This window comes from Mauremys reevesii, linkage group 15 (genome assembly GCF_016161935.1).
Source record: "Mauremys reevesii isolate NIE-2019 linkage group 15, ASM1616193v1, whole genome shotgun sequence".
NCBI lineage: Eukaryota > Metazoa > Chordata > Testudines > Geoemydidae > Mauremys > Mauremys reevesii.
In genome coordinates, this window is record NC_052637.1 from 44,883,004 (window position 1) to 44,904,937 (window position 21,934).

The 21,934-nt window shown below is 45.0% G+C and overlaps 1 protein-coding gene across 10 annotated transcripts in view; it reads right to left on the reverse strand.

Annotated features, from left to right (window-relative positions):
* The window catches only part of CCDC57 (coiled-coil domain containing 57), a 148,870-nt gene that overhangs the window by 25,603 nt on the left and 101,333 nt on the right, over positions 1-21,934 (reverse strand). For all 10 annotated transcript variants that reach the window (XM_039501399.1, XM_039501404.1, XM_039501407.1 and 7 more), the window contains 4 exons: positions 5,556-5,784; positions 3,655-3,791; positions 1,346-1,480; positions 711-936 (listed from right to left, as the gene is read on the reverse strand). In XM_039501399.1, coding sequence (XP_039357333.1) covers positions 711-936; positions 1,346-1,480; positions 3,655-3,791; positions 5,556-5,784 — 727 coding nt within the window. The remainder of the gene's footprint in view (positions 1-710; positions 937-1,345; positions 1,481-3,654; positions 3,792-5,555; positions 5,785-21,934) is intronic.

A 21,934-nucleotide genomic window follows, 5' to 3' on the forward strand; every position in this document is an offset into this window, starting at 1 on the left:
GTGGATAGGGGACTGGGCTGGAAGTCAGGAGACACGGGTGTTATTCCCAGCTCTGCTACTGACCTGTTGTGTAATCTTGGCCATTTTGCATTAGCTCTCTCTCCCTCTATTTCTCCTTCCACCCTTTGTCTGTTTTGTCTTTTCTAGTTAAACTAACATTTTTTCAGGTAGGGACTGTTCCTTACTATATGTTTGTATGATAACTTGCACAATGGGGCCCTGATCTCAGCTCTATGGTCTCTATGTCACCATAACGCAAATAAATAATAAATAATATGGGAGCGTATACCTGCCAAAGTAATAGCTTTGTAAGGACTGACCAAGTTACAGTGCTGCTCCAACAGCAGCATGACAGTATATGAATTGTTCAGTTATTGAGGACTCATTTTAATATCTTCTCCTAATAAAGTTCTGCTATAAAGGCAAGTGGTATTTGTATTCCTCTAGTTAATCGTTTTATTAAGAGGGGAACAGTATTCTTAATGAAGATGATAATACTGGGGAGAAGTGTTAGTGTTCCTCTTAACTGTTCAATATTCAGTTATCTAAGTAATTCCTGGACATCTATGACAGTTGGGTTTATGGAAGTGACTGTAACTTTAGGACCACTCTCATATACTAAAATTAGTGTAAATAGAGAGAATCTACTATTGTATCTTCACTCCTCTAGAAGACTGACTTACTGTGAATTCTTTCCTAGTCATGCTTACCTTGATCTATGTTGCTTTGAGGGCTGAGAATAGAAGGGCTTGATCCCATATCCAGAATCTGCCAAATATCCTGGAGGGAGCTGTGTACTCCAGATGATGACATCCAGGCCTGTTGGGATTGGCTAGTGCTCTCCCTACTGAGTTGCTGTGATTGGTTTGTTTCTGAGGATGTACATTCCTTTTTTTGCCCTGGACTGCAATTTCTAATAGAAGATTCCATTTGAACCTGTGAGAATCAAAACATCCCCTTAAGAGGATATCTACTCTTCAGATGGATGACACGTGGAAATTGGGTTAATCAAAAGAGGGAGGGGAGAGGGTCAGGGCTGGGAGCTTCTCAGTGAGATAGCTAGATGGTTTCAGCAGCTGGGAAACAAGCTGTGTTATTATTTCTAATTTAGACAGGGCATACGGTGAAAGAGGATGAGGTTGGAACATGGACAGTGTGGTTGGGATACAACTTGTTTAAAATATGTTGTATAAAATAAAGCTGTATTATAAATACTATTTTGCACTTAATGAATAACTAAAGTAATGAATTTTCAGTGTCTAATACTCATTTTCTAGAAGTTACATAGAACTAAATCACATGTTTAAAAGTAGATCAAATTAGTCAAAAATTCCTGTACTTTTACCTGAATCTGTGGTAGTTCCGCTCCCTCACCACCGCTACTTGGAACATTTCCACCACTTAAGCTCTCTAGTGAGTTAGGAAACGTAATCATAGAAGTCAATCTTGAGAAACGTTGTCGCTGTGCATACTGGAGCTCCTGTTATGAAAAGAAGCCAGCCCAAATGATTGCACATTTAATTTAACACAGGGATCTACAGATAACCTGCAATGTGTTTTCCTGAACCTCTGGAAAGACTGTATTTACAGGTCAGTTTCTTGTGATTACTGTAAGCACTAGACACATAGCATAGAGATATGAAGTAGGAAATTAAACTATATTATGTACCTACAAGATCAATATTGCGATGACAGGGTAGTTTTCCCTGCACACGGAGTAGCACGTAGTGGTCAGCCCATCCCACTACATGATATGGACCTTTAAATGAAATGTTCAGCATAAGGACTTAAGGGGGATATAGAGAGGAAGTAGTCCCAGGAATGAATGATGCTTGGGACGAAATCCCATCACTGTATTTTTAGGGGCCTGGAGCCAGGAGCCTTGCAGAGAGGGTGTGGCCAGGTTCCCCTCACACCCAGTCAATTGGAAATGAGCTGGATTTGAGATGGGGACTAGCATATATGCTAGCTATTCCTTCATAACAGGACAGACACCAGGAAGAGAGGGCTACCTGCTGGATCCTCTTAGCCTGAAGATTAATTGAGGAAAAAGGGGCCAGCTGAGGAAGCAGCTGGCTAAGAGTTTTCAGCTGGCTAAATTATAACCCAGCCCCAAGGAGGAGAGCTGAGCACTCCTATTTAAGTAGAGAGGTAATAACCTTCTGAATTAGCACAAACAGCTGACCAGGACTTTTCTAGAGACCCAGTGCAGGGTCAACTGGGGCAACTAACAAGCAAGTCATCCTATGTAAAAAAAATTAATAAATCAGATCCCAGGAAGGAGGCACAGGTTTTTGACTGAAAGAACCCAAGGGGATGCTGAGTGCAATGCACTAGTAGGGCCCCAAGGGGATGTACTCAAGATGCTCACCCCTTGACAATGGCCAAAACTCCACTCCTAATAATTCCTCCCAAACTCTCTCCACAACCTCCAGGGGTGCTGGAACAATTTTTATAGTTGGTGTGTGTGTGCTGAGAGCCATAGAACCAAACTGTAAACCCTGTATATAATGGAAACCACTTCAAGCCAGGGGGTACAGCAGCACCCCCAGCACCTCTGCAGGAAGAGCTCAGTGCCGGGGAGCACTCTGCACCAATGCCAAAGTACTCAGTGCCAAATTGGAGCGGCTCGGCTCTGAGACTTATCTGAAGCCGGCTTCCATGAGGACAACCTTCAGCCTAATGTCTCTGTCCTTTTTAGTGCAGGGTCTGAAGTACTGACAGATCTGGCACTTGTCCCTCACATGAGTTTCCCCCAAGCACTTTAAGCAGCTGGAGTGCAGGTCACTAACAGGCATAGGTTTGCAACAGCTCTGCCAACCATGGTTTTGAAGCTATGATGACAATTCCCTTTGATTATCACTGGAATAGCATATGGCTGTTGGTGGATGGATTGAGAGTGAACTTTGTGCCATTGGCATTTGGTTAGTAATTCTATTGAAGATGTGTAAGTCAGAAGAGCTCTAGCTCCCTCTTGCAAAACTGTGCTGGTGCTACAGGGTTGACAGTAGTGAAAAGACAGCAGCTCTGACTCAATGCATACAAAGAACTTATCTGCTGATTAATTAAAGTACACAGAGTGAAATGCCAGCTCCACCGAAGACAATGGCAACCCCCTGACTGACCTCTATGGAGCCAGGATTTCACTCACATTCTGTTTTTCTGACCATAACTTCATTTTAAATTAAAATCTGACTTTAGCGCTCCCTTCTCCAACTTCCTCCCCTCATGCTCCCAGTTTGCATGTACATGCTATTATAATTATTTGGATGAGTGCACTTTAAAAATCTGTAAATTCCAAGTAAATGTAAACATATGCCATATGTTTCCAAATGGACCACAACTATCATTTTAAATCTAAAATTTCTTCAAGACAGACACTCCTCATTTAGGACTGAAATTTTAATATAGTAACATAGAAATGAATCAGAAAAGTTTCTTAGGTGAAAAACATTTCTGCTTTGCTCTAGGTTTAGTTAACTCAAAGTCAGCCAATTCACAAATGGTCCAAAAAGGCTTCTGGGCTGAGATCTACCATGAGAAATTTCAATCCAAGAAGATTCTGGGGAAAGTTATAAGCAACTGAAAATATGGGTTTAGCATGATGTCTCCATAATCTGGTCAAACCCAGTTTTATGGAGGTTATATCATTACCTGTGTGGTAAGCTGGTACTGTAAATGCTCTAAAGCTGAGAATCGATGCTGTGCTTCATGGGCAAGCTCTTTAGGATACAGAGCACCATAAACAGTACGAACAGGGCCCTGTTTAGAGCTAGTGTAATGCTGAAGTCCTAAAAAGGAGAGAGAATGAATTATGAAGAGGGAATTTTCTATATTGTCACTCTTAAATGAAGGGGAAATTTTCCTTTAGTTAGGTGCTTACAGCAGTCATAAATGAGTTACAGAACGTGGCAGTCACTCATTGCATAGGGATACAAAGCTGTGTCAGAATTGGCCTAGAAGTGTCTTTTCCTACTAGTGATTTTTTTCAACCCTTTTACTAGTAGAATTAAAATCTCTACAATGAAATTCTCACATGACCTCAAAATTCATCTTAAGTTTATTCGATAAGGTTATTCTGCTTTCTTCTCCTCTTCCATGAGAATCAATGATTCCATGAGATGAACAATCTCTTTATAAATACAGAACCAAATTTTCACTCTTATGCAAAGTCCACACTGACACTTTAGCACTAGGTTGTTCTTTACTGAATATCTCCATATCCAAGAGTTACTGACTGGCAAACTCTTTGTCATGTTTTAGCCCAGCACCTTCTGCATTAGGGACAAACTTGTTCTCAACCTCTAGCACAGGAGTGGGCAAACTACGGCCTGCAGGCCAGATCTGGCTATGAGCCGTTTTAAGCCAGCCCGCGAGCTCCCGCTGGGGAGCAGGGTCTGGGGCTTGCCCAGCTCCAGTGCTCCAGCCGGAGCACAGGGTCAAGGGCCGCACCACATGATTCCTGGAAGTCGCGGAATGGCCCTGCTCTGGCACTCCAGTCAGGGAGTAGGGTCGGGGGCTACTCCACACAGCTCCTGGAAGCCACAACCTGGCCCCCTTCTGGCTCCTACATGCTCCAATGGTCCCCTCCGGTGCTCCAATGGGAGCTGCAGGAACGGTGCCTGCAGACAGGCAGCATGCAGAGCTGCCTGGCTGTGCCTCCACATAGGAGCCAGAGAAGGGACATGACGCTGCTTCTTGGACCCGCTTGAGGTAAGTGCTGCTTGGAGCCTGCAACCTTGAGCCTCTCCCCATGCCCCAACCCCCTGCCCCAGCCCTGATCCCCGTCCCACCCTCCAACCCCCTCGATCCCAGCCCAGAGCACACTCCTACACCCCAAACTCCTCATCCCCAGCCCCACCCCAGAGCCTGCACACCCCCAGCCAGAGCCCTTACTCCCCCCTGCACCCTACTCCCTCAACCCAGCCTGGAGCCCCCTCCCGCACCCTGAACTCCTCATTTCTGCTCCCACCCTCGAGCCCGCACCACCAACCAGAGCCCTTACCCCCACCCACACCACAACCCCAATTTTCTGAGCATTCATGACCTGGCATACAATTTCTATTCCCAGATGTGGCCCTTGGGCCAAAAAAAGTTTGCCCACCCCTGCATTAGCACCTAATTCTCACATTAGGAACAGAAATGCACTGTCTCAAGGATCAGCCTGCTCCACGCACTTTACTGTCACATTAGGCCTTGTCTATACTACAGGGGAAATGCAATCTAAGTTATGCAATTTGAGTTACATGAATAGCGTAACTCAAATCGACATAACTTAGACCTACTTACCATGGGGTCCCCACTATGCAAAGTCAACAGGAGACGCTCTCCTATCGACTCCCCCTACTCTTCTTGATCCGGTGGAGTCAACGGGAGAGCGACCTGCGTCGATTTAGTGGTTCTTCACTAGACTCGCTAAATCGACCACCGATGCATCAATTGCTGCTCATTGATCCCCTGGTAAGTGTAGACAAGCCCGTCTGGCTCTCTCCATCACAAATCCCTGTGATTTACTCTCTTATCATGAATAAAAGCCTTATATAGAATGAATTTACCTTCCTTTGAAACTACACTAAGTTCTGCTCGAAGTCTGTTTCCCATTTCAATTAGTTGCTGCTTTTCTTGGCTCAGAATAGAGATCTTTCTCACTGCTTCCTTCAGTTTACTCTGCATCTCCTGTGCAGAACAATTCATACACTGGTGGGGGCCATCGCCTGACCCCACCCCTGATAATTGTTGTCTGAGATCTACAATCTCTTCTTGAAGCCCTTTAATCACTGAACCCTGAAAGGGAGAGAGACAGCATAAAAGTTCCTTTAATTTAAGGATAAGGGTAGGATACAAACTATTTTACTTAGAAGTTGGTTGTCCCCCCCAAAAACAAAACAAAACAAAAAACACTTTCAACTGGAGCCAATACTGGAGCCCATTTTTAGTATTTCCATTAGCAATGTAGACTACGTTGTAAATTCAGCGAGGGCCCAAATCACCATCTGAAAAGATTAGAACAGTGGTCTTCATACACTAACATGGAATTAATTACTAGTAAATGTAATACCAGACATCTAGGAGGAGGGAAGAAAAAGCACAGTTATCAACTGGAGAGCAGTAAGCCTGAGAAAGATCTTGAGAATGAGAATTCACAGTAGGCAATAAATTAAATGCAAGCTCTTTGCGCAACACCCCAGTACAAAAAAAGTCATTCTTGGATGTAATATATCATATACCAAAAACATGATATTAAAAATTAATGTTACAAAGTCAAGCACTCAAAAGTTAGAAAATTCCAGAATTAAGTTGACCTGTGCAACCTTAATTTGGCTGACCTGTGCATATGCATTATGAGAGTCTTTAATTACAAGTTCACTTTTTTTTTTTCCCTAAAGAGGACACAAAAATTGGGGTAGTGATAAATAATGAAGACGACAGGCCACTGATACAGACCTAGGTAATCTGGGCACAAGCAAAGGAACAAAGAATGTAGGTCATACTTACAAAATGGGTGACTATCCTGGGAAGCAGTGGCTCTGAAAAAGATTTGGGAGTCATGGTGGAGAACCAGCTGAACATAAACTCCCAGTGGAACACTGTGGCCAAAAGGACTAATGTGACTGTTGGATGCATAAACAGGAGACTCTCGAATAGGAGTATAGAGGGTGTTTTACCTCTGTATTTGGCACTGGTGCGATTGCTGTCAGGGTACTGTGTCCAGTTCTGATATCCACAATTCAAGAAGAATGTTGATAAATTGGAGGGCTCAGAGAGGAGCCATGAGAATTATTAAAAAAGATTAGAAAACATGCCTTATAACAATAGACTCAAGGAGCTCAAACTATTATAGCTTATCAAAGAGAAGCTACTAAATGGGTAGCTATTCACTATTTCTTTTATCCTCACCATTCAATGTGAGGCCTCAAGCTTTACATACTGAGCATCATTTGAACCCTGCACTGAATACAGAATTATTAACTTCATCATAGGCTTTTTAATGACACTCATCCGTGGAGTACTTAAATTCTTCACAAACATTAATTTTTACAACACACCTATTTGGTAAGGTGGTACTATTAGCCCCATTTTTACAGATGGAGCGTTAAGTCACAGAGATTAAAACTAAAATTGTCAAATGTCCACTAATTTTGAGTACCAAAGTTGAGATGCCTAGAACCAAATTATTCAGAGAACTTAGCCTTTTAATAATGCTTTATATGTTCAAAGCACAGCTCCCATTTACTTAATTTACTGATGTGAATATTCAGCATTTCTACAAATCAGGACCCAGGTGTCTCAAGATATGCACTCGGCAAATAGGAATAAACAGCTGCCACCTGTGAAGAGTTTGGCTTATATGATTGGCTCTGTAAACTGTATGCATGCATGGCGAGGTGAAGACAAGAGTGGGACCCAGAGGGGCACCATGGTGCCCATGATCGGGCCAAGGAAGCAGATAGGAACTGGGGTGACCAGGCCAGGGCTGGGAGCAGCTACAGTCTGCCGCTAATGAGAGAAACATGAACTGCAAGGACCCCTCTTCCCAGCCTGGAACCAGTTCCCTTGACCCCTGCCAAGTGTCAGTCACTCCCCTCATTCCCCATGCAGAGCATTCACTCTGCTCCCACTTCCCTCTCTCTGCCCTGCCATTCGAAGTGTACTTTTGCCACATCTGATTCATTCTCTGACTACACTTTATCCTGTGCACTGGAGAAGACAGGGGGCAATGAGGAAAAATAGTATGTGATCATGTAACTAAAGACTGCTTCATAATACATATACACAAGGGAGGCATTTAAGGTTGTAATTTGCTTAGTTAAAAAAAACTGACGAAATAAATAGAAATTTCTTCATATGGAACCATACTGAGCATGGGACATCAGTAGGACTGGAGCTAACAGTAATTTATAGCTATAGTAAACAATTATTCTGTGTGTGGACCAGCCATTAGCAGGGGAGGAGATACACAATTTGCCACAACTGCAAGGTACAGTGGAAGGTACAGACCCTTTTGCCTCTACTCAGTTCCTATCCGCCATGTTGCATTCTGTCCACTTTCCCCTTTGGTCCTATACCTGCATGAATGTCTCTATCCTACTCCGCTACCTCTGTCCCTTCAGCCTGCACCCTCCACATCCTTCGAGTCCTCTTCTCCATACCACTGTATTTGAACAAGTCAGGCTGCTTCCTTCTCCTCATGCTGCCCAGGCTCCAGCATGAGAAGCATTGAGAGCACAGGAGAGAGAGTCTCTCTGTTCTCAGTTATGGTGCTGGGTGCCACAACAGTTCTTAACTGCTTGGAGGAGTAACTGTAGGAAATGTCCTGCTCAGCCCCACCTATCCTGAAGCCTGCCAAACCTTCTGAGCCTGAGGACTAAGTGGGGCCAGCTGAGGGAGCAGCTGACTAAGGCCCTACGGCGGGCTAACGGACACCCTGCTCCAGGAAAGCTGGGGACGCCTTGCTTAAGGAAAGAGCAAACAACTGCCTGACTTATCCAGGCTCTAGGGAAGCAGTACTAGGGTCCAGTGTTCCCTAAAAGGAACAGAGAACTGTGAGTTAAGCCCAGGAGGGGCAAAAGTCTTTGTTTGTGTTAATGTGGGACTGTCGTTGAAGGAAGTGTTTATTTGGGGACTCTGAGTACGCCTGAAGGGAACTGAACATTTATGTGACCTGGCCAGATGGCTATGCCACAGAAGACCCAGAGAGAGGCAACCCACAGGAGGTGGCAACCAAAGGAAAGGGCAAGCAACCACCACACCCAGCCACAAGAGGACGCCAGTTGGCAAGTTGCTTCTGGGCATGTGGGGCTTGCTCAGAAGTTGGATCCCTTGACAATTCATACATAGAAATGCCTGAACAGTTTTTTCTGAAACTTTCCCAGACACCTGACAAGGAAAAATTCAGTCCAAATAGCTAACGCTAGGCAGTTATAACAAACCGAACACAGGTTCTTAGAACGGAAAGAATTAGGCAACCTAACTACCAGCACTGCCTATATTTACATACTAAAAATGTATGTTAAAAAGAACATTATTTAAGGTGCAAAGTCAAGCACTTGAAAGTTAGGAAATGGAAAAATTTAGATTATCCATGCAATCTTAATTCTGCCCCATAGGACATGTATATTTTGACACAGTCTTTAATTAAATGATCACTTACTATTTTTTCCACAGCATTTGTCTTATTCAGAACAGAGGATGGCCAGTGCTCAAGGAATGAGGCAGCTGTTCAACATTTTTATTCCCATTATTCAATTAATGTCTGTTACCTTATTTACTGCATGCTATCCAATGTCTGAATGAATACAGATTTATTTCACCATGCTCTTTTCCAGGATACTTGACCCCATAGTACTTGAGTGCCTCAAATATTCATTAATATATCTCCACAATAAATGGTGAGATAGAAGAACAGTATTATTCCCATTTTACACATGGAGAAACTAAGTCAAAGACTTGACATGAGACCACACAGTGAATAACTGGCAGAGTTGGGTCTAGAACTCTGTCTCTCTGTTCTCATTCCTCCAGAACACTGTCTTACTGCTGGAGGTGCTGAGCACTCACAGCTTCCATTGACTTCAGTTGTAGTTGTGAGAGCTCAGTACTTCTACATTCAGTCCCCAGGTGTGTCAACCTAGGAACCAGAAAACGAAGAACACAAACTTAGTGCTCATTGTAGTAGAGAGGGAGTGAGACAGAGACATGAGGCCTGGTATAAAAGGCCTAGTGATAGAACCAACACACACAAGGTAAATGGTGGTAACTAACCATATCAGAGGGGCAATATGTAACTTGTTTATATCAGTATATAAAAGGAGCCTTACAGACGGGGGTGTCTTTGTCCAGCCAAAGGGGGAGTAGAAAGTCCCACCACTCACTGAGCTGAGTGCATTGTAACGGTCATACACATGCTAGTGCACCTGTAGCATGTAGAGAACTCTAAGACATGTTTAATTGACAATAAACCTGGCCATTGGGCAGTTCAGTCAAGGTCTGCTGTGTCAGCTCTCTGTGCAGAGCTAGTATGGCACACAGAGAGAACACACACGCAGCCCACAACAGACAATAGGCATCTGCCAAGTGACTAGCTCAGCATCACATATGAAGACTGTGGTAGAAGCAGGGATAGAATGGAATTCTCCTGAGTGGCATTCATTTGCCTTAACCATAAACCCATCCTTTCTCTTGCTTCCCTCATCTTGATCTTGACACGCCTTTCAACTTGTAGAACAAATTAGGTAGAGATTGTATGAACAGCCTAATTCACTCTATGACCCTGGTTCACTCTCTGAGAACCATCCATCCAACCCTCCCTAACAGGTGTTTCTCAAACCTGCTCTTAAAAATCTTCAACGATGGAGATTCCAAACAACCTCGTTAGGCAATTTATTCCAGTGCTTAACCACCCTGACAGTTAGTGAGTCTTTCCTAACGTCCAGCCTAAACCTCCCTTGCTGCAATTTAAGCCCATTGCCTCTTGTCCTATCCTCACAGGTTAGGAAAAATAATTTTTCTCCCTCCTTGTAACAACCTTTTATGTACTTGAAAACTGTTAATATGTCCTCTCACAGTCTTCTCTTTTCCAGACTAAACAAACAATTTTTTCAGTCTTCCTCATACGTCATGTTACTCATAGACTTTAAGGTCAGAAGGGACCATTATGATCATCTAGTCTGACCTCCTGCACAATGCAGGCCACAGAATCTCACCCATCCACTTCTATCACAAACCCCTAACCTATGTCTGAGTAATTGAAGTCCTCAAATTGTGGTTTGAAGACCTCAAGCTGCAGAGAATCCTCCAGCAAGTGACCCCTGCCCCATGCTGCAGAGGAAGGCAAAAAACCTCCAGGGCCTCTGCCAATCTGTCCTGGAGGAAAATTCCTTCCCAACCCCAAATATGGCAATCAGTTAAACCCTGAGCATGTGGGCAAGACTCACCAGCCAGCACCCAGGAAAGAATTCTCTGTAGTAACTCAGATCCCACCCCACCTAACATCCCATCACAGACCACTGGGCATACTTACCTGCTGATAATCAAAGATCAATTGCTAAATTAATTGCCAAAAGTAGGCTATCCCATCATACCATCCCCTCCATAAACTTATCAAGCTTAGTCTTAAAGCCAGATATGTCTTTTGCCCCCACTACTCCCCCTGGAAGGCTGTTCCAGAACTTCACTCCTCTAATGGTTAGAAACCTTTGTCTAATTTCAAGTCTAAACTTCCTAGTGTCCAGTTTATATCCATTTGTTCTTGTGTCCACATTGGTACTAAACTTAAATAATTCCCCTCCCTCCCTGATATTAATCCCTCTGATATATTTATAAAGAGCAATCATATCCCCCCATAACCTTCTTTTGGTTAGGCTAAACAAGCCAAGCTCTTTGAGTCTCCTTTCATAAGACAGGTTTTCCATTCCTCGGATCATCCTAGTAGCCCGTCTCTGAACCTGTTCCAGTTTGAATTCATCCTTCTTAAACATGGGAGACCAGAACTGCACACGGTATTCCAGATGAGGTCTCACCAGTGCCTTGTACAACGGTACTAACACCTCCTTATCTTTGCTGGAAATACCTCACCTGATGCATCCTAAAACTGCATTAGCTTTTTTAACGGCCATAATCACACTGGTGGCTCATAGTCATCCTGTGATCAACCAATACTCCGAGGTCCTTCTCCTCCTCTGTTACTTCCAACTGATGTGTCCCCAATTTATAACTAAAATTCTTGTTATTAATCCCTAAATGCATGACCTTGCACTGTTCACTATTAAATTTCATCCTATTACTATTACTCCAGTTCGCAAGGTCATCCAGATCTTCCTGTATGATATCCCGGTCCTGCTCTGTGTTAGCAATACCTCCCATCTTTGTGTCATCCGCAAACTTTAGTAGCACATTCCCGCTTTTTGTGCCAAGGTCAGTAATTAAAAGGTTAAATAAGATTGGTCCCAAAACTGATCCCTGAGGAACTCCACTAGTAACCTCATCCTGCTTGCTCATCCAGCTTGGTCTACAACTCCTGCCCATGATTTTTTCCCCCTTTCTTGGGATGCAGACTTCTGATAGTTTCTGCAACTTTGACTTGAAGTAATTCCAGGCCTCCTCTGCCTTTAGATCCACGAGTTCTTCAGTCCAATCTACTTCCCTAACTAATTTCCTTAATTCTTTAAGGTTAGCCCTTTTGAAATAAAAAACCCTAGTCCCAGATCTATTTTTGTTTATCCTTCCATCTAGTTTGAACTGAATTAGCTCATGATCACTCGAACCAAGGTTGTCCCCTACAACCATTTCTTCTATGAGGTCCTCACTACTCACCAAAACCAAATCTAAAATGGCATCCCCTCTTGTTGGTTCTTCTTCAACTACTTGGTGAAGAACTCCATCAGCTATCACATCCAGAAAAATCTGAGCCCTATTATTGTTACTAGCACTTGTCCTCCAGTCTATATCTGGGAAGTTAAAGTCTCCCATGATCACACAATTCCCATTAGTGTTTACTTCATTAAAAACATTAAAGACGTCTCTATCCATATCCAAATCAGATCCCGGCGGTCTGTAGCACACCCCAAGCACTATCTCAGGGGAGGCTCTAGTAGCTTTCTTTCCCAATGTGAGTTTTGCCCAGACAGACTGTCTTATCCATTCCATCCCTTCTTATTTCTTTACAGTCTACCTCATCTTTGATATACAATGCTACTCCACCACCTTTGCCTTTATTTCTGTCTTTCCTAAACAGCACATAGCCTTCAATACCTGTGCTCCAGTCATGACTACTATTCCACCATGTTTCTGTTATCCCTATAATATCCGGTTTCACTTCCTGCACCAGTAGCTCTAGTTCCTCCATTTTGTTACCTAGGCTCCTCCCATTAGCGTATAGACATCTTAATTTTTGCCTTTTGGCTTCACTGACCTGCTTTACCCGGGTTAGGCACAGACATTCTACCACCAGTATCACCTATTAGACTGGTATCTCCACTACCCTTCCTCCTTATGGCCATTTTTCTGCCCACGGCTGTATCCTCTCTTACTTTGTTTTCTTCCCTCAATGTTAAATTCTGGCATGGAGATTACCTGGACATCTCCAAATTCCTAGTTTAAAGCTCTCTTAATCAGTTGGGCGAGCCTCCATCCTAGAAGTCTATTTCCCTCCTTACTCAGGTGAAGTCCATCCCGAGAGAACAGTCCTCTCTCCATGAATGCTTCCCAGTGGCCGTACATCCCAAAGCCCTCCTTATAGCACCACTGCCTGAGCCATCTGTTGATCGCCATAATCTTGTCACACCTTTGTTGGCCTTCTCTAGGAACAGGCAGAATCCCACTGAAAATCACCTGAGCCTCGATTTCCTTAAGCGTCTTCCCCAGTCTGGCATAGTCTCCCTTGATACGTTCCAGCGAGAATCTAGCCATATCATTCGTTCCCACATGAAGGGCAATCAACGGATTCTTTCCCGCTCCCATTAGGATCCTTTTCAGCCTCAGGTCCACATCCCGTATCTTAGCACCCGGCAGACAGTACACCCTTCTGTTCTCCGGATCAGCTCTAGTTACAGGCCTGTCTATTCTTCTCAGTAAGGAGTCCCCAATCACGTAGACCTGCCTTTTCCTGGTGACAGTGTGATTCTCTGGTCTATCCCCTGCTCCCACTGGCTGCAAGTCCTTGCGATTCCTATTCATCCTTGCAATCCTCCGCAACCCATCCCGTATCCTCCTGGGGCTCATATTTGGTGTTGTCTCCATTGACTCTTCCCCTATGAATCTTCCTCATAGGTCATGTTTTCTAGATCTTTAATCATTTTTATGCTCTTCTCTGTCTCTCTCCAGTTTGTCCACATCTTTCCTGAAATGCGGCACCCAGAACTGGACACAATACTTCAGTTGAGGCCTAATCAGCATGGAATAGAATGGAAGAATTACTTCTCGTGTCTTGCTCACAATAATCCTGCTAATACATCCCAGAATGATTTTTTTTTTTTTGGGCAACAGTGTTACACTGTTGACTCATATTTAGCCTGTGGTTCACTATGACCCCTAGATCCCTTTCCACAGTTGTTCTTCCTAGGTAGTCATTTCCCATTTTGTATGTGTGCAACTGATTGTTCTTCCCTAAATGGAGTACTTTGTATTTGTCCTTGTTGAATTTCATCCTATCTACTTCAGACCATTTCTACAGTTTGTCCAGATCATTTTGAATTATAATCCTATCCTCCAAAGCACTTGCAATCCCTCCCACCTGGCAAACGTTATAAGTGTAAAGTTACAAAGGTCCCCATACAATACCAGCCTTCTCCTGCTGCCAAGACTAACTACATTAGCTTGCAACAGGAGAAGGTTGGTATCCTCGACGGCAGGGGCATGTGCAAGGGCAGGTAAGCAGGGGTGCAGGCCCCCCCAATCAGCGGGGGCACAGAACTTCTCTGGGGCGGGGGCTGGGAGAGCAAACTCCTCTGGCCTTGGGGCTGCGAAGGGAGGGAGGGCGAGCCAGCTCCACCAGTGCTGGGGCCGCGATGGGGAGAGCCAGCTCCACAAGCCCCGGGAATACTGGGGGAGGAGTCAGAGCTAGCTCCACCTGCTGTAGCAGGAGAGCCAGCTCCTCATCCCTGGGCCAGGGTGGGAGATGACAATTCCTCCGGCCCTGTGTGTGGGGGGGGAAGCAAGGGAGAGCCAGCTCCACCCGTGCTGTGGGCGTGGCGGGGAGAGGCAGCTCTTCCAGCCATGGAGGGTAGGAAGAGGCAGCTCCTCCAGCCATGGGGGGCACAGAAAGTGCCCCTCCAAAAACAGCCAAATTTTTATTCCTGGGCATGCCGCTGCTCGGGAAAAGTGAATGGTCACTGAAACCAAGTACTGGGTCTGGCAGGAGACTGGCCTGGCTCTCTTCCCTCTCCCCCTGGGAGATGGAGGAGGTTCTTTCCTTATGTAGTGCCCCTGAGGGAATAAGGGTCACTGAGACCATGTGCTGTGACACAGGGGCAGGGGAAGCCTGGCCTGGCTCCCTCTCTCTTTGTGGGCAACCTTCCCTACGTGTTGTCCCCAGAAGGGTGATGGACCTTGTGTGGTTTCTCAGGGGAGCCTGGTCGGCCTCTCTCCTCCCACTTTCAGAGGGCTGTCTGCTCCCTGGGTTCCCAGTACCATGCTGCTACTTCTCTGGTGGTGGCATGAGCCTAGTCTTAAATTAGAATGTTCAAATTCAGCTATTTTGGCATGCTGACAATGCAAATGACAGAAGGAAAATAGTGATTTTAAAAAGTTTATACTTCAGGCAAGCCTGAGCAGAATTTCATAGAATGAAGAAAAGGCACATCCATGGCCCCAGGGCTTCCCTCCCTGCTGAATTTAAAAGCTTGCTGCAAACAATGGAGATGTTAAAACTTCTAAAAAAACCACAATCTTTTATAATGGAAAGCGTTAGAAAACATTAATATAGGGATTACAACCAACTCCCATGGCAACTTAAAAATGTAATTTTTAAAAATGCATTTGATTACTGAGTTCTGCCCTATTTTATGTATATATAGCTTAAGGTATATATGTATTAGCAATACTACAAAGTTAAATAAAAAGTGCAAGATTGGAGGATAAAATATATATGAAGAGAGTCAGAGGGAATTATAAAGTGAAAATATGGCATGTATAATTAAGTTGTAACTCACAAGAGTGATGTAAAAGACTGCCCTTTCTTATCTGGCCCCTGTCACATGATTTTGGTCAGGATTACAAAAGATTATGCCCTATTATATAGTAAGGATCAATATCTACTAACTGCAGAGGTTACCACTGCAGCTTGGACTGGCCAACTGGAACTTTGCTTGAAGAACCAGTCCCTATCCTGGTCTTCACTGTTCAGTCCTCCACTCACAACGCCATTGGTCCCTATACTAAGTGAACTGAGCATCCTATCAGAACTGCACTGCTACAGACTAGGGACCGAATGGCTAGGCAGCAGTTCTGCAGAAAAGGACCCGGGGTAACAGTGGATGAGAAGCTGGATGAGTCGACAGTACGCCCTTGTTGCCAAGAAGGCTAACGGCATTTTGGGCTGTATAAGTAGGGGCATTGCCAGCAGATTGAGGGAAATGATCATTCCCCTCTATTTGACATTGGTGAGGCCTCATCTGGAGTACTGTGTCCAGTTTTGGGCCCCACACTACAAGAAAGATGTGGAAAAATTGGAAAGAGTCCAGCGGAGGGCAACAAAATTTATTAGGGGGCTGGAGCACACGACTTATGAGGAAAGGATGAGGGAACTGGGATTGTTTAGTCTGCAGAAGAGAAGAATGAGGGGAGATTTGATAGCTGCTTTCAACTACCTGAAAGGGGGTTCCAAAGAGGATGGATCTAGACTGTTCTCAGTGGCACCAGTTGACAGAACAAGGAGTAATGGTCTCAAGTTGCAGTGGGGGAGGTTTAGGTTGGATATTAGGAAAAACTTTTTCACTAGGAGGGTGATAAAGCACTGGAATGGGTTACCTAGGGAAGTGGTGGAATCTCCTTCCTTAGAGGTTTTTAAGGTCAGGCTTGATAAAGCCCTGGCTGGGATGATTTAGTTGGGGATTGGTCCTGCTTTGAGCAGAGGGTTGGAATAGATGACCGCCTGAGGTCCCTTCCAACCCTGATAGTCTATGATTCTGTGATATTCTATGAACTCTGTTCTGTTTTGGACAGAATGAGCTGATCACTAATCAGGGGTCTCATCTTGCTCAACCTAAAGATGTCTCCCTGAGCCACTGCAGAGCTCTAACCTTTAGTCTATTCCAGTCCTCTGAAGTATGGTAAGAATACCATTTGATGGCTCCTTTCCTGTCTTGAGGTGAGGAAGGGTGATGCTTCTTATAGTTCTGCTCCTCTCCTTGCCTCCAAGGAAGAGGGGAAGAATCGTCTAGCACCTGGTATATCCCACTTAAAAGACCAAGAAAGAGGAAGTTGGTGGATAACCCTTTCTCCAGACTACCTGAATCCTCCCCTGCGCTCCGTGCCCCACTTGCAGGCTGACAGTTGAGAATCAGCAAGTGATCAGGTTGTCTGTAACAAGTGAGTGAGTCCCTTACTCTTCCCACTTTACTGGGGAAGATAGAGACAGTGGATTAAAAATGAATGTCAAAATATGGCACATCGACAACTGGGCAAATGAGTGATAGGAGGAAGCAGTAGTAAGCACATGATGAAGGAGCTGCAGTAGCAAGTAACAGGTATGGCATATGTCATGTGAATGATGGATGATAGTGATGGGAGGGAATGGGAAAGGCCAGGGCAACAGAAAATGGGTGACTGATGGGGTGGGAAGCAATGGTGAGAGAAAAGGGAGAAGCAGGGAGGAATGAAGGGAAAGGTGGAAAGGTTAAGAATGGAGAAGAGGAGGGTGGAGTAAGAAGTAAAAAAAGAAAATGAGGCACAGGCCCAAAGAACATGGGGAAGAAGGAAGAGACCACAGGGAAAGAAAGAGGAATAACAACACTCAGTATTTATGTAGCATTTTATACTAGCAAAGCGCTTTGCAAATATTAATTAATGCTTGCAACTGCACTGGGTCAGCATCACCAGCCCAACTGTTATCCTTAGAGATATGTTGCTCATGTCCATTCCAAGTAGGTGTGTGTGTGCGCTCTGTGAGTGCGCTGCGTGCACAGTCGCTGGAAGGTTTTTCCCCTAGCAGTACCAGTTGGGTTGGCTCAGGGGCCCCCTGGAGTTGCACCTTCATGGTGTCACATATAGGGCCCTGCTGACCCACCACCTCTCCAGCTTCTTCTTGTCGGATTACTCCAACAGAGGGGAAGATGGGTGGGTCTTGGAAAGGACATGACCAGAAAGCACCTTGTTTGTTCAGCAGTATACACTTGGACTGAGGTTGAGATGGAAATAGGAGGCAGACTTGTTGAAAGTCTCTGGGTAAGGATAAAAGGGGTAAAAAACAAGGGTGATGTCATGGTAGCGGTCTGCTACAGACCACCTAACCAGGAAGAAGAGATGGATGATGCTTTTTTTTAAACAACCAACAAAATCATCTAAAGCACAGGACTTGGTGGTGATGGGGGACTTCAACTACCCAGACATCTGTTGGGAAAAAATCACACAGCAGGACACACATTATCCAACAAGTACTTGGGATGTACTGGAGATAATTTTTAATTTCAGAAGGTGGAGAAAGCTATGAGGGGAGAGGCTGTTCTAGATTTGATTTTGACAAATAGGGAGGAACTGGTTGAGAATTTGAAAGTGGAAGGCAACTTGGGTGAAAGTGACCATGAAATGATAGAGTTCATGATTCTAAGGAATGGTAGGAGGGAGAACAGCAAAATAAAGATAATGGATTTCAAGAAGGCAGACTTTAGCAAACTCAGGGAGTTGGTAGGTAAGATCCCATGGGAAGCAAGTCTAAGGGGGAAAAACAACTGAAGACAGTTGGCAGTTTTTCAAAGAGATATTATTACGGGTACAAAAGCAAACTATCCCACTGCGTAGGAAAGATAGGAAGTATGGCAAGAGACCACCTTGGCTTAAAAATAAAAAAAAGAGTCCTACAAAAAGTGGAAACTGGGTCAAATTACGAAGGATGAATACAAACAAATAACACAAGTATGTAGGGACAAAGTTAGAAAGGCCAAGGAACTAAATTAGATCAAACTAGCTAGAGACATACACAAGAAAACATTCTACAAATACATTAGAAGCAAGAGGAAGACCAAGGACAGGATAGGCCTGTTACTCAATGAAGAGGATGGGGCGGGGAGGAACAAGAACAGAAAATGTGGAAGTAACAGAGGTGCTTAATGACGTCTTTGTTTTGGTTTTCAACAAGAAGGTTGGTGGTGATTGGACGTATAACAGTGAATGCCAGTGAAAATGAGGTAGGATCAGAAGAGGCTAAAATAGGGAAAGAACAAGTTAAAAATTACTTAGACAAATTAGATGTCTTCAAGTCACCAGGGTCTGATGAAATGCATTCTAGAATACTCAAGGAGCTGACTGAGGAGATATCTGAGCCATTAGCGATTATCTTTGAAAAGTCATGGAAGATGGGAGAGATTCCAGAAGACTGGAAAAGGGCAAATATAGTGCCAATCTATAAAAATGGAAATAAGGACAACCCAGGGAATTAAAGACCAGTCAGCTTAACTTCTGTACCTGGACAGGGCTGCCCAGAGGATTGAGGGGGCCTGGAGCAAAGCAATTTCAGGGGCCCCTTCCATAAAAAAAAGTTGCAATACTATAGAATACTATATTCTTGTGGCGGCCCCTCTGGGGCCCGGGGCAAATTGCCCCACTTGCCCCCTCCTCTGGGCAGCCCTGACCCGGAAAGATAATGGAGCAAATAATTAAGCAATCAATTTGCAAACATCTAGAAGATAATAGGGTGATAAGTAACAGTCAGCATGGATCTGTCAAGAACAAATCATGTCAAACCAGCCAGATAGCTGTCTTTGACAGGGTAACAAGCCTTGTGGATAGGGTGGATGCGGTAGACGTGGTATATCTTGACTTTAGTAAAGCTTTTGATACTGTCTCGCATGACCTTCTCATAAACAAGCTAGGAAAATGCGACCTAGATGGAGCTACTATAAGGTGGGTGCAAAACTGGTTAGAAAACCATTCCCAGAGAGTAGTTATCAGTGGTTTACAGTCATGCTGGAAGGAAATAAAGAGTGGGGTCCCACAGGGATCAGTTCTGGGTCTGATTCTGTTCAATATCTTCATCAATTATTTAGATAATGGCATAGTGAGTACACTTATAAAGTTTGCAGATGATACCAAGCTAGGAAGGGTTGCAAGTGATTTGGACGATAGGATTAAAATTCAAAATGATCTGGCAGGGCCGCCCAGAGAATTCAGGGGGCCTGGGGCAAAGAAATTTTGGGGGCCCCTTCTATAAAAAAAATTGCAATACTATATTCTCCTGGGGCCCCTTGCGGGGCCCAGGGCAAATTGCCCCCTTGCTCCCCACCACAGATGCCCCTGGGAAAAATAAACCTTCTGCATCTCAGCACAAACCCAGTTTTGAGAAAACTTCTTTACAAGGTATCACTGGTTCTCAGCATTAGCTAGTGCTAAAAGGCACTAAAGCTCATTAAAAGGGTTGGACAAATATTTTCCATCAAAACTTTTTCTGGATCGAAAACTAGGGCTTTTTTAAAAGCAGAAAAAAAATCACGGACAATGTCTGCTTTCCTTCAAAATTTGTTATGGTTTTTTTAATTGAAAAGCTGAAATTAGTCTGCCAAAACCTGAAAGTGGTTTGAGGTTTCAGAACGGTGTGGCCAAATATTTGCCTCTTGCTGTGTTTGATTGTTTAAAGAAACAATAAAAAAATTCTGCTTAAAAAAAATCCAAAACTTTTGAACCACCTCAGCTTGTAACCAAATGCCTGAGCCCATCCAGGAAGAGATTTTTCCAGGTTTCTGATACTCTGCTGGCTTCCTTGACTCATATCAGTCTCCATAACTTTGACAAACAGAGGCTAGGGACACCATTCCTTACCCATCCTGGCTAATAGCCATTAATGGACTTAATCTCCATGCATTTATCTCTTTCCTAGAGACTGGCTCCATGGGGTCCCTCACAAACTGAAGATGGTTACTGTGGGTTTGTCTTTAGTATAGACTATGTAAATAGTCCACGAACTGAGAATTTGAGCTTGTTCCAGAATCTGGGATGAGCCTATGTTGTCAAAACTGAAATGCTCAAAATAGCACATGCATGTGAATGGACACAGGGTGCTAAAATTAAATTAACCCAGGGGTTCTCAAACTGGAGGTCAGGACCCCTCAGGGGGTCACAAGGTTATTACTGGGGGTTGTGAGCTGTCAGCCTCCACCTCAAACCTCGCTTTGCCTCCAGCATTTATAATAGTGTTAAATATATAAAAAAAAGTGTTTTCAATTCATAAGGGGGGGGGGTCACACTCAGAGGTTTGCTATGTGAAAGGGTCACCAGGACAAAAGTTTGAGAACCACTGAATTAACCCCTCTGAAGCCTCAGGGAATGCAGGGGAGGGGGGTCTCCCTTGGTAGGGTTGGGAAGGATATTGCTCTTCTCATGTGATTCCTCCCCCCAGTAGCTAATTTTAAAGGAAGTTACCCTCCCCTGACATGAATCTCCCTATGGCACTGAAATTAAATATAGACTATAATTTGGCATTTGAGAAATGAAAGGGATGGGAGCCCTAATGGAAAAGCTAACAGCTTGGCTCTTCTGCAAGCCTCAAACTGCTGACTGAGCTTTAGGGTAGGGAAGGCTGTGCCTCCCAAACAGCCTGGCCCTGCCCCCTAGCCAACCCCCACCCATTTCCTGCCCCCCCAACTGACTGCCCCCCCTGAGAATCCCTGACCCATCCTGCTCCCTGTCCCCTATCTGCCCCCCCGCTGAGTCCTGACAGACCCCCCAGAACGCCCACAATCCAACCCCCCTGTTCCCTGTCTCCTAACCGCCCCCCCAACCTCTGCCCCCTCCCTGTCCCCGGGACTCCCTGCCCCTTAGCTAACCCCCCCGGCCCCAGCCTCTTACCCCCGGCTCTCTCCTCACCCGGAGCCTCAGCGCGTCACTGACCAGCTGCAGCGTATCTCCAGCGCGGCCTGAGCTCCATCCCGCTCTGAGCTGCGTGGTAAGGGGGCGGGGCTGTGAGCTCCACATCGAGCGGAGGGAGCTGAGCTCAGCCTGGAGCTCGAAGCCCTGCCCCCTCACCACGCGGCTCGGGGCGGGGCTCAGGGGCCCCGCCGGAGCCAGGCTGCAGCGGTGTCCAGGGATGCTGCTTGATGCGCTGAGGCTCCGGGAGAGGGGCAGGGGCGGAGGCGGGGGTAAGGGGCCGGGGAGGGAGCCTCAGCTGTTCTCTTGGGGGCCCCTTGGGGCCCAGGGAAAATTGCCCCACTTGCCCCCCCCCCCAGGCGGCCCTGTGATCTGGACAAACTGGAGAAATGATCTGAAGTAAATAGGATGAAATTCAATAAGG